General features: G+C 33.7%; 1 protein-coding gene across 1 annotated transcript in view; it reads left to right on the forward strand.

Annotated features, from left to right (window-relative positions):
- Positions 1-4782: 4782 nt before the first annotated feature.
- nvd (cholesterol 7-desaturase nvd) overlaps positions 4783-13493 on the forward strand; it is a 371012-nt gene continuing 362301 nt past the window's right edge. Inside the window, 3 exon segments of the mRNA XM_073984921.1 lie at positions 4783-4920; positions 4922-4993; positions 4995-5151. Coding sequence (XP_073841022.1) covers positions 4783-4920; positions 4922-4993; positions 4995-5151 — 367 coding nt within the window.

Genomic DNA, 13493 nt, shown 5'->3' on the forward strand with positions numbered 1-13493 from the left:
TCATTCCCCACTTGTGTGGAAGATCAGCTTCTGCTGATCGGCTAAGTCTGTTCTCAAACGTGATAAGGCATCAGCTACAACGTAAGGTCTACCTGGCTTTTATATTAACTCAAAATTGTATTCTTCAAACCTAGCCTTCAATTTTTTAAGTTTTGCGTTTAAATTTTTATTACTTAAAGCAAAGGCTGATGGTCAGTAAATATGCGTATTTTTTGCACCTATAAATAAAACCGTAGATTGTCCAATGCCCACTTTATGCAAGCATATCCTTTTCTGTTTTGTTTAATGCTCGAGAAATAAAAATTACTGCTCTATCTTTCCGATTTCTCCATGAGATAAGACTGCTCCTAGTGCGATATTAGAAGCATCAGTGGTTAAATTGAAAGGTTTGTCAAAATCTGGAATTGCTAATACTTCAAATGAAGTAAGCGACACCTTGAGCTCATTAAACACCTGTAACTCTTCCGTACCTAGTGTTATCGTTATTTTTTGGATTGACGGGCCATAACTTGAGCCATTTCTCCTCAGGTAAGATTTGTTAAAGGTTTTGCTACAGTACCGAAATCTCTACTAAACCACATATAATAGGATGATAGGTGCATTCCTTAAACACCTGAATATTTTTCTAAGATTGGTTATGAGTTCATTAGCAGTGCCCCCATACATAATTATATCGTCTATATAGACGTAGCATATTTTCCTTATATTTCCTCGCAGAACATCTTCGGCCACACGCTGAAAGATAGCAGGTGCGTTTCTAAGCCCAAATGGTAATCTTAGGAACTCATAGTTTCTTTTCATCGCCGAGAAGGCGGTTTTCGGAATTTCCGTGGGGTTCATTGAAATTTGGTGAAATACTGAGGTAATATCTAAGGTTGTAAAGTATTTAGCCTTTCCGAGGCTGGCCAAAGTTGAATTTATATCTGGTATAGGGTATGAGTCCGGAATCGTTGTTGAATTCAGTCCCTTAAAGTCAGTTACCATCCGATATTGTTTTTCACCGTTATGTTTTGGTTTCTTTGTGACTCCCCAAATAAGAGAGTTGTATGGACTATTGGATGGGCGGGTTATATTATTTTGTAAGAGCTGTTCCACTTGTACGTCAACTGCATTACGCATACAGGCAGGATATAGATAATTTTTGATCATTTAGTCCATTTATTTTTCGGATTTCAAAGAGTATACAAGTTTCTGGATCAGTAGTTAGGGAATTATTTTTGTGGCTAATTGTAGCCATAAGGTCACGCAAGGTGTCGTTGCCGATTATCCCATTAAAAGAAGAGAACACCGGTAAAACATAAAAGGCTATCAACATTCAGACCTGCATCCTCATAGGTGTTGGGGTTACCATTCAAATAAAACAATCTTTGTTGTTTAGGGTATTTGATCCGGCACATGTTTGTCCCGAATAATTTGGTCTTTTGTTGTTTGGTGTGTGATTAAAGTTTCTATGATAATTATTTAATTTATTCCCAAATCTTTGGAACCGTGTGCTGGAATAGGATTCGGGTTGTTGGGACCAGGCTGTTGGGAAATGTGTGGAGTGGTGACTCTCCAATTTACTAATGGGTTTAGGTGTGGTTGGTATTGGTAATTAGAGGTGAAGCTTTTTGAGGGATTTTTATGGTGAGTCTTGGTTTCAGTCTTTTTTGCCAGGTTTTTTTTTCACAACACCAATTTTTTAATATTTTTTCCATTAAGTTTTTGTTATGTCCATGGTCCCTGCTCGGCCGCCAGCTAATTCTCTTCATAACTCTTCATAACATTCTGAAACTCTAAAATTGTTATTTCACGTTGTTTAAGAGGTATTTCATAACATACCTTATTTAAACAATGTTCTCACAGGCTGCTTATTCTCATATGGAATTGAAATATTTACCAAATTGTTGTTGAAAAATTTGCTATAAACGAGGCGATAGAGGCATTTTACAGTAATATAATGTTCTGAAGAGTTGTGTATTACATTCCAGAATATTTTCCCAAAAGGAAGAGGAAGATACGCTGCGAAATATACACAAATTATAGCATTTTCAGATATATAAAAAAATTTGAGGCAATAAAAGCAATTTTTCGAGTTCACTATTCCTCCAAATATTTTCTTCTTGCTCTTATCTACAAATTTGTTGCAGATGTCAAAACAAGATTCGTATTGGTTTCAGAGATACAGCCCCAATTTTTTAAAAATTTGAACTTTAACCATGTTTAGATGAGGCCATAGCAACGGAACCCGATCTAAGAAAACAAACCCCAAATATGGTTTTTGCCTATTGGTCGTCTACTTTCATAAAATTCTGGACCGAAGTTGTTTGCACGCGATTGGCTCTAAAATGTTGCACAGTGTAATTAAGTTCTTAACTACTCCGGTTGTTGCGTCGGCATATCGCATTTCCTGCTGGTTCATTTCAATGGTTGTTTGTTTGTTCCTATAGTTGCTGGTTGTTGATGTCGTCTACTTTCATAAAATTCTGGACCGAAGTTCTTTGCACGCGATTGGCTCTAAAATGTTGCACAGTGTAATTAAGTTCTTAAATACTCCGGTTGTTGCGTCGGCATATCGCATTTCCTGCTGGTTCATTTCAATGGTTGTTTGTTTGTTCCTGTAGTTGCTGGTTGTTGATGTCACTGGTTGGCCTGTAGCTAACATGTGTTTTGTGTCAGCGATATTTGAGTATTTGATTGTCTGTGGGAATGTTATTGCCCATGATTCAATTATTAGAAGGTTGGGCAGGTTCATGAAATTATAAAAAAACAACTCTGATACCGGTTTGCTTATAACTTCAAATATCTAATAACAAATGCAACAGGTTTTGTTTATTTGAAATTTTGTCAAATATTTAAATTGAAATATTTTATATAAGTATGCCCACGTTTTGGTTTAACGCGAATTGCCGCTTTCAGGAATTTTGAATATATTAGCCAAATTTGCCCTTGTAATTTAAGATTTTGTATCTGCAGAGATTAAAACACATTTCCATTTCGACGCCTCCAAACAATAGTATGCTAAGTCGACTTAGCATGTTTTCAAGTTCTTTACATTTTTATATTTAACGTCTTTTAACTTAAATTCTGTCAAATTTTGGTAATGATCGGACAATCCGAACAGAAGTTATAAACAAATATTTACTTAGCATAGTACTGAAGGTCAAAGAAATTTCCAAACTTTTAGAGCTTGTCCTGCAAAACTCGCTTTTCAGAATTAGCAAACTATTATTTGGAGGTGTCGAACGTCCTTTAACTTAAATTCTGTCCAATTTTGGTAATGATCGGTCAATCCGAACAGAAGTTATAAACAAATATTGACTTAGCATAGTACTGAAGTTCAAAAAAAATTCCAAACTTTGAGAGCTTCTCCTGTAAAACTCACTTTTTCGACTTAGCATACTATTATTTGGAGGTGTCGATTTTTTATAAAGTCCACGTTATGGTATAGCCCCCATATAACGGTACCTGCAGATTTTAGCTCAGATAACTTAACGGTGGAGGATATAAAAAGTTCGCACGGCCCAGTGGACACAAAGCTCACCGTGGTGCCACCTTCCGAGCTACCTTTACCATCTGTTAAGGTTAGTGAGCTAACATGTTTACTCATAAGAACGTTAAAAACTTGACTTGGGCATTGGGCTAATAACCCATTAGAATCAGAAAACAATCCCCTCTTAAGTTGACTACCTCGCAAACGTTTTATGGAACATAAACAGCGAATCTATACCTGGAATGTGCAGTTTCCGCTTTGGCATATGTACTTGTAAAAAACAAACAAGCCCGATATTACTGCCATACTGGAAATACGATGGATGACAACAACACCTAAAGGTGACGCACTGTATTATAGCTGCCATGACACAAAGCATGAATTTGCTTGCGGATTTGTAGTTAGTTGGATGTAAAAGGATCTGATATCAGGCTTCACATCAGTGATTGAAAGACTTACTACATTCGTATAGAAGCAACATTTTTCAGCATCAGTTATATTTGTGCTCATATATCCACAGAACATAAGGACGAACAGACCAAAGATATATTTTATGAGCGCTTAGAAGAAACGCATGATTGTTGCCCTGCCCTGTCCATGACATTACATTTATTTTTATGCAATTTTAATGCGGAAATTGGAAAGGAGAATAACTTTGGTCCAACAGTCCGAAAATTCAGTCTTCCCAGTGAAACTTCTGCCAAAGGAATCAGCGACAAAAACATGGCAGTTAGCAATACCAGATTTAAGCATCTCGACATTCATCGTTACGAGGAGCTAACATGGACTCGGATCACCATATTATTACGAACAGGCACAACACGGAAGCTGCAATCACAACACATAGGCACAGCATATTCCACTCCTCTGGCCCCATTGTTTAATGCACGCACACATCGACAATGTTGAAGTCATTTCTGTTTTCAAAATTGTAAATCTTCGATATTTGTTTTTATATTATACAATTTGATTTTGAATAAATTTATTTTGCCGTTTGTCAACTTTGTCAAAACTGGTTTTGACACAATAGGAGGACCTTAGGAAAAAATTGTAATCAGATGTTTGCTGTGCCCTACCTTTTAATGGTTGTACCATGGTTATTGCCTAATGAATGAATTGCTGGTTGAGGCCTCGTGCCATGTGTCAGCATTTAATTCATTGGAGTTAACTTTTATTTTGTTTTATTATAAAATGATATGCCGTAGAATTGTTGTTATGTACTACACCTAGTGCTTTGCAGAACAATCTTCGCACTTTGGTATAAATATTGCCGAACTTAATCATTTTAACTAAACATTTTTTTAAGACAAATGGAAATGAACTTTTCGTCGTATATGGAGGGGATAGTGTTGTTGAAAAGAAAGGATTGTATAAACAAACTTCGTAAAATTGGGATCAAAGAGTTACCACCGCCATTCCCTAATGGTTGGTATAGCATTCTAGAATCCTTTGAAACTGAAGAGAGGGGAAGTAAAAAATGTGTTAGCGCTAGGTGAAGAGTTTGTCGTCTTCAGAACCTTAAAATTCATCTGTATTTGTATTGGATGCTTATTGTCCCCATTTAGGCGCCAATATTGGACATGGCAGAGTAATTGGTGACACTATTGAATGCCCATTTCACCACTGGCGTTTTCGCGGAACCGATGGTGCATGTGTAAATGTTCCCTATAGCGCGTCTGGTAAGTAAATATATACATATATACCTAATATATAAAAGAGCTTATAGTCCGGTCAAATAGACCTGCGTATAAAGCGGTAATAACAAAATTTCAAAGCTGAGCTTAGGTTTGCCATTAGAAGCAATGTCCTAAAACTCCCATCGATCCCGTGTGTGCAAAAAAGTTATTCGGTGTCAAAGATAATTTTTTGGAGGGCTTCTTCCGTTTTTTTGTGTAATGAAACTCAACTTTTTCTTTTTCTTGCTGTTAGAGCAAGCTATTTTTTTGACGTCAGGAACAAGTCTGACTTCTTTATTTTTTCATTCCATATTTATATCAAAATCTTAAATCTAACATTGAGTTTCTTATTCTAAAAAATACTCAATATCGAGCTACCCTCAACCAATAGGAAAAGAGTTCGATACAATTACAGACACACAAACAAATGTACACCCATTGTTTGTGTGTCTGTATTCATTTACATATGTTGAGTCTTTCATTCATATCAAACATTTTACAATTTCACTCAAATAATTTACTAATAAATACACGTTTCTGTTCGAGCTTTAGGTCTTGATGTTTTTCTTTATTCTTTAATGATTTTTCCAATATTCGGAATTAATTTAATTCCATCTTCAGGGAGTATTGATCTACAAATAAAAACAATGTAGATCAATACTCCTTGAAGATGGAATTTAATTAATTCCGAAATATTGGCAAAATCATTAAAGAATAAAGAAAAACATCAAGACCTAAAGCTCGAACAAAAACGTGTATTTATTAATAAATTCGAAAGGTCGATAACATCAAGAAACAATCAAATAATTTACTATTGGGATATTCTTCATTCCCATTGGTCAGAACTCTGACTCATCACAATACGATTTCGAATTCTAATAAGAACTCGAGATCCTTGCTCTTCATATGAGCGAGCAACAAAACAAAGACGAAACATGAATACAAGGAAACTACAATGTTGCCGACCAACTCAACTTCAAACAAAGAAAACATCGAAACAAACGGCAACATGATAACACAGCACACCCTCACCCTTAAAAGAAATGTATACAATTTTTTTTGTGTGCATAAACAAATTGTATGCATTTTATGACAACTCTTTTCGGTGGTGTCAAGTAGTCTCTTTGTGAATAACTTAAAATTACAAAATTTTTCTTATGACATATGATCTTAAGTGGGCTAAGTATTTTTTTTTGTATTCGGAAATAAAACAATTTTTACATGCATACCTAAAGTAAGAGTCTTAAAATAAAATAATTTTTTTTTTGGTTTAAGATTACTTGTGATATTTCTTTAACAAATTTTTATGAAATACTTTTTCTTTGTTATTAATTCATATTGTAAAATTTAAATTTTCAATATTGATTATTTCATATAGACCATGATAAAGTGATTCATTGTTTCTTCTATTCTCCTTTTTAACTAAAACTAAATCTCCTATTTTAATGTCTATTCTATTCGTATTATTTAATGAATTTAAACTTCTCTTGATTTTAGTTTGTTCAATTATATTTCTAGCGTTTTCTAATGAAAGTTTTAACCTAAGCTTTAATTCTTTAGCATAATTCTCTGTATCATATACCTGTACACTATTCATTAATTTCTCGCCTGGCATTATCGGTAATTTTCCAAAAATTAATTCGAATGGTGAATACCCTGTGTCAACATGTGGAGTTATGTTCTATGCAAAAGCATAATATGGTATCCATTCATTCCAATTATCATTATTCACAAAAGAAAGAAAATATTCGTTTAGAACTCTATGATTTCTTTCAACTGAACCTACTGTCTCATGATGGTAAGGTGTAGAGAACTTCTGTTCTATATCTAACAGTTTACACATTTCATCCATCAGTTCATTTACAAATTCTGTGCCTCTGTCAGATTTTAGAGTCTTGAATATTCCATACTTCAATATTAAATGTTCATTTAGAATTTCTAGCTATTGATTTGGCTTCTTTTGTTTCCATTGGTACTGCAATTATATATTTCGTCAATTCGCATGGCGTAGTCAATATATATCTATAGTTATCTGAGGGTCTTAAGGGTCCTACAGTGTCAATTACTCCTGTATCAAAGCTATTTACCGGTGTATCAGTTTTCATTAATGGTTCTTTGGTATGTTTTATTTATTTATTTCTTTGGCACAAATCACATGTAGATACGTATTTCTTTACCATCTTGCACATGTTCTTCCATATATATTTTTGTTTAAGTTTTAATAATGGTTTTCTTACTCCAAAATGACCTCCGCATGGTGTATCATGATATAATTTTATCAGTTCATATTTTTCTTTTTCATTAAAAATTTTTCGAGGAATTTCATATAAAAGAATTCTGACGTCACTGTTTTTCAAATATTTACTCATTTTTTCTTTAAATTTCCTATGGGTTATTAGTTTAAATATATCGTCACTTTTACTAAGTGCGATACTCTTAATATTCAATTTGTTTAACTCAGATGATAGTTTCTCCAAAATATTATCTAGATAATAAGGATTATCACTACATCTTATGGCCAATTCGTTCACAGAATGATTATCAATAAAAGCGAATTCTTTTGTCGACACATCAATTATAAATTTTAATTTTTTAGCTAGCTTTATATCTTTAATGGATGTACATTCCACTACTTTGAGTTGATCAGGCTCATCGGGATATGTCATCTCATTATCTTTATCCATATTGCGGAATTTATTTTTCATTCCTCGTGTTATCACCAGCGATTTCTTAACTTTTTCGTCAATATTCTGAGGTATCATTGTTTTTAATATATTGGAGTCTATTTTTATACGTGAAAGTGCATCAGCATTAGTATTATTAATTCCTTTCTTATACACAATTTCAAAATCATAGTCAGATAGTTCTAATCAAATTCTTGTCAATTTGGAATTTGGATTCTTATGAGAAAACAATGAGACAAGTGGACGATGATCCGTAACCACTATAAATTTCCTACCATAAAGATAAGGATGGAAAAATTGAATTCCCCAATGTATACCCAATAATTCCTTTTCAATAATTGGCTTATTCCTCTCATGCTTATTCAAAGAACGGCTTGCATAAGATATTGGTCTATCATTCCCTATTTCTCCTTGTGACAGTATTGCACCTAGAGCAAAATCAGAAGCATCTGTAGTTAGTATAAAAGGTTTACCAAAATCTGGATACTGTAAAATTGGTGGTGTTATCAACTTATTTTTAAGTGATTCAAATTTAGTGCTCTTCTTAGATAATGAGTTCAAACATGTAGTTATCTCGTCAAAATTTTTAATGAATCGTCTATAGTAATTACAAAATGCTACGAATCTTCTTACATCATCTGCGTTCTTTGGAACTGGATATTTGGTTATCGCATCGTATTTTCAAGGATCTGGTTTAATTCCAATAGGAGTTATCAAATGACCTAAATAAACTACCTCCGGTTTCAAGAAATAATATTTATTAGGGTTGAGTTTCAAATTGTACCTGTTCAGCCTATCTATTACCTTAATGAGATTCTCATTGTGGTGTTTAAAACTACATCCAAAAACTATTATGTCATCCACATAAAGAAATGCTTCATACTCCAAACCAGATAAAGCTATTGTCAACAAACGTTGAAAACTATTAGATGATATTTTCAGACCAAAAGGTAACCTCGTATACTGATAATGACCATTAGATGTCGAAAATGCTGTCAGTGGCCTTGACTTAGGATCAAATTCAATCTGATGAAAAGAACTAGTCATATCTAACGTTGAAAAATATTTCGCTCTCCCTAATCTATCCAAAATATCGTCCAAGCGTGTTAATGGAAACTTGTCATTAACAATCTTATCATTAAGTTTCCTAAAATCAACAACTAATCTCCATTTCTTCAAATCCGTCTGCCCTTTCTTTGGAACTGAAAGGAATGGTGCATTGTAAGGACTAACTGATGTCTCGATCGCTTTTTTTAAAAGGTCTTGTACTTAAGCATTTATTTCTTCCTTATGCGCTTGTGGTAATCTATATTATTTTTTATATAAACAGGATTTTTGTCTTCAAGGTTAATTTTCTGCTTGTAAAAATTGTTTGTCGTTAAATCCTCATCTTCAAGATGGAATGTCGATTGATATTTCCTTAATATAGCTACAATTTCCTTCCTATGACTTTCACTTAAGTCAACTAAATTAATTTTGCTTATTAACCTTTCAAAACGTTCATCCGTATAACCGTTGTGTGAATAGAAATGATTAACCCTTAGTACTTCGTAATTACTCAAAGGAACTGTTTCTAATTTCATGTGATCTATTGTCATGTCTTGGCCAGTAACGTTCAGTAACTTAATATGTTTATTTCCATTTTTCGGAATTATAGATTTAGCCAAAAACACACCTTTCGTAATCTCCCGATTTAATACTACTGCGTCTTCTACCAAATTGATGGTAAAAGGCAAAATGATTGATAAAGGAACTATCGCGTATAGGAATTAATTCAAATTAAATGTTAGGATATACCTATCATAATCAACATTACACTTATATTTCGATAAAACATCTCTGCCTAAAATCCCATCTGTACTAAGTGGAATATCATTTGATACTAGTTGAACACTATGTTCAATTACCATACCATTTATGTCTATTTTAACATTACTTGACCCAAAAGATTTGATTATTTCCCTCGAAATCCCTGTCAAATTGCAGTAATCATTTGGATTTTCCTTATAACGGTACAAAAATTTCTCCTTACACAAAGAAATATCGGCACCCGTATCAATTAAAAATGTAAGTGGATAGTCTACATCTACTACGTTCAATCGTACATAATTCTTGAGTTTAGATGATATACTGTAAATGCTTTTGTCTTTTATTGTGTGCTCTCCGAAGACGAAGGTCTTGGGGTCTCCGGAACCTGGAAGTTTCCCTGATCTTGCACCTGGTTAACGTTGTAATCTCTATTATTGTAGTTATTGTTATTTCTATCTTGAACAAAATACATATTCGAAGAAAAACTCCTTCTTTTCATCAGAAAAAGCGTTGCCTACCATTCGTAGATTGGAAGTGGAACTTTCTAAGTCTTCCTTTTTACCCGTAAAAACCGGTATCAAAGCAGCAATTGTCTTGAGGTCGTTCATATCCATGTTGCACGGTTGTTCGACAATACTCATTTCCCTGGTTTGCTGAGCTAATGACTCAGAATGTTCTAACAATATACTTAAAGCTTCTGCTTTCAATTCAATAAACCTCGTCCGAAAATTAACTGGATCTCCATCTTTTTCTTTTTCTACTAGTTCATTAAAGTCAGTCTGCAGATTCGCTAACTCTGTTTTTTTTTCTTATCTATTGTTTCCTTCGTGTATGGTTTGCCTAACGACTTTTTCGCATTCGATACTAATATACCTAAAGACTGTAAAACCTTATCCATGGTACCAATTCACACCTTACAATAGCGTTATTATTACAATTTCTCAAAAAGACATTATTATTAAAATTTTATTTTATTGAAACGCACTCATTCTTGCTTGTTGCTTCCTAATTTGTGTTTTTTTCACGTATTATTTTAGGTATCTAATTATCACTATTAGTGTTATTATGATACAGACTAAGACTAACACTTCGACGCTCACGCTGACTGCCGTAGGAGCATTCGCGGTTGCCTGGATCACTTCGCTTATTTTTGTTTGGGTACTTCCCATAATTCCGGATTTTTAGAAAATTGGTTTTTATGGATTTTAATAATATATATTTTTTTAATATTTTACATATCTTTCAAAAGAAATTCATGTCATAAAGAAAAAAATTCTGACCACGAGCGGCAAGCACTTACTGGTCCTAACGTCTGCAGATTGATGCAGCGTTTATTTTTTTCTGTTCTCAAGATGGCTTCTTATTAAGAAGTCTATCTCGTCAATCCTTTGCCACAACCTAGTGGCACGATCCCAAGGAGGTGAGGAATCAGCGTTAATTTCACGCAGAAGAAGGACTTTCTCCTTCTTTAAACGCCATGTATAGCCCCCTCTGCTGCGGGGCGGTCTCACTACCGGAATCCTTACTCGGCTGTCCTCGTTTTCTGCCCTTTCCTCACGATTCACGGCTTGGATCGGACTGCCCGGACAGTATGGCAGTATCTTCTAAAAAATTTTGCTCTCAAAGGACGTCTGCGACTTGACGCAGGTTGTCCTTCTTCTGCGGATTATAACGCAGGAACTCTTGCTGATTGGAAAGCAAGTTAATTTGGCAGGATCGCCATATAATGAAATTCAAATTTTTCTTTTGCTTGCTGTTAGAGCAAGCTATTTTTTTGACGTCAGGAACAAGTCTGACTTCTTTATTTTTTCATTCCATATTTATATCAAAATCTTAAGTCTAACATTGAGTTTCTTATTCTAAAAAATACAATACTCGAGCTACCCTCAACCAATAGGAAAATAGTTCGATACAATTACATTTACATGGGTGTACATTTGTTTGTGTGTCTGTATTCATTTACATATGTTGAGTCTTTCATTCATATCAAACATTTTACAATTTCACTCAAATAATTTACTATTGGGATATTCTTCATTCCCATTGGTCAGAACTCTGACTCATCGCAATACGATTTCGAATTCTAATAAGAACTCGAGATCTTTGCCCTACATATGAGCGAGCATCAAAACAAAGACGAAACATGAATACAATGAACCTACAATGTTGCCGACCAACTCAACTTCAAACAAAGCAAACATCAAAACAAACGGCAACATGATAACACGGCACATTTGAATTTTTCTGAAAAAGGTAAGACGTAGCAAAAACCGACTAAAGCTGTTTATAGTTTTAAAATGTGTTAATTTTTAAAAAAGGAGCTACACATATTCACGATCTCAATTATGACAATAAGTTGTCAATAGTGGTTTACTACAGATCTTATGACTTTTTTGTGTGAATTACCACACGTTCATCCATTGTTAATGTACCACAACCATAATATACAATCTAAATTATATTATATCCGGACCCGTTTCGCGACAATTCAATTTTTGTGGCTAGCTACAGTGACCGGATCCTCAGATGGATTCCACGATTCAGACTTAGTTTGCAGAGAATCAGATTTGGAGTTGGTTGCATTGACCGGAGCCGCATATGAATCCATATTAATGGGTTCGGACATGCTTTTCATTAGTTATCAAACGCAGTCTTCGTAGAGGACGGGCGTGATCTCACACACTCGCTATTAAATGTTTTATATTCACTGTGAAAAACCCAATAAAATTAGGTTGTTATTACCATTATTCGAGAAAAGGTTCAAACAACCGTCGATTTTTTATAGAAACCATAAAAAAATGCCTTTTTGCAAGCTACAAACAATATTTGCAGTACGCAATTTTCGCCCTGTCAAAAATAGATATTTATAAATCAATAAAATATATAAAAAGTACAAAAACAGGTGTTTTTACAAAAGCTATTTCTAATCTTTCGAAAATGGGTTATAATGAGCATATATATGACAGTTTCAATGAAATAGGAAGAAGTTACTTGAATTATGAAATGTCTATATTACATTTAAATATTCGATCGTTGAGGAAAAATTTCCTGGCATTAATCGCAAATATTTCAATATATTAAATGAAATACAAATAATAATATTGTGTGAAACAAATATATCAAACTTTGAAAATCAATTTTATAAAATAGATGGTTTCAATACTGTTTTTCTTAATAGAGAAAGAAAAGGAGGAGGGAGTGCAGACTATATAAGAAAGGACATAACATATGATCAAATACAATTTCGAATCACTTCAGCGGAAGCAACTGGAAATTGAAATGCCGAATAAGATGAGAATTGTCGTTATACCAATATATCGTCCGCCTCGATTAAATACTAAACTTTTTGTGAACGAATTTGATAATTTATTAAACAACACACACCGAAAAGCAAATCTAATATTAATAGGTGATATTAACATAAATATGAATATAATGAAAAATAATGATTTTTTTTTTTGCAAGTTATCTGAATATTCTATCTTGCAATAGTTTGCATTGCATGATTAACAATGCAGCTAGAGAAGACAAGATCACCAAAACAGCAACATGTATACATCACCTTTTCATCAGATGGAATAATAGATCGATAAAAGCTCATTCAGCGGTCGTACGATCAGAGATATCGGATCATTACGCTTTATTTGCGTGTATTGCTGAAGGATATTTACCTGTCAAATATTTTCCCAAAAAAACATTTATTAATACTTTTCTCGGTTTATTACCCGCAGTGGTATATTTCTGAGACAATCGATTTCTATGACTACGTGATTTGTGATGAAAGATGTCCAGTGTTATGTTATGGTGTTATGATCACAGATGAACAAATTTCTTATTGATTAAATAATATAA

The sequence above is a fragment of the Musca autumnalis genome, unplaced genomic scaffold (assembly GCF_047663935.1).
Source record: "Musca autumnalis isolate F117 unplaced genomic scaffold, ASM4766393v1 scaffold_1, whole genome shotgun sequence".
NCBI lineage: Eukaryota > Metazoa > Arthropoda > Insecta > Diptera > Muscidae > Musca > Musca autumnalis.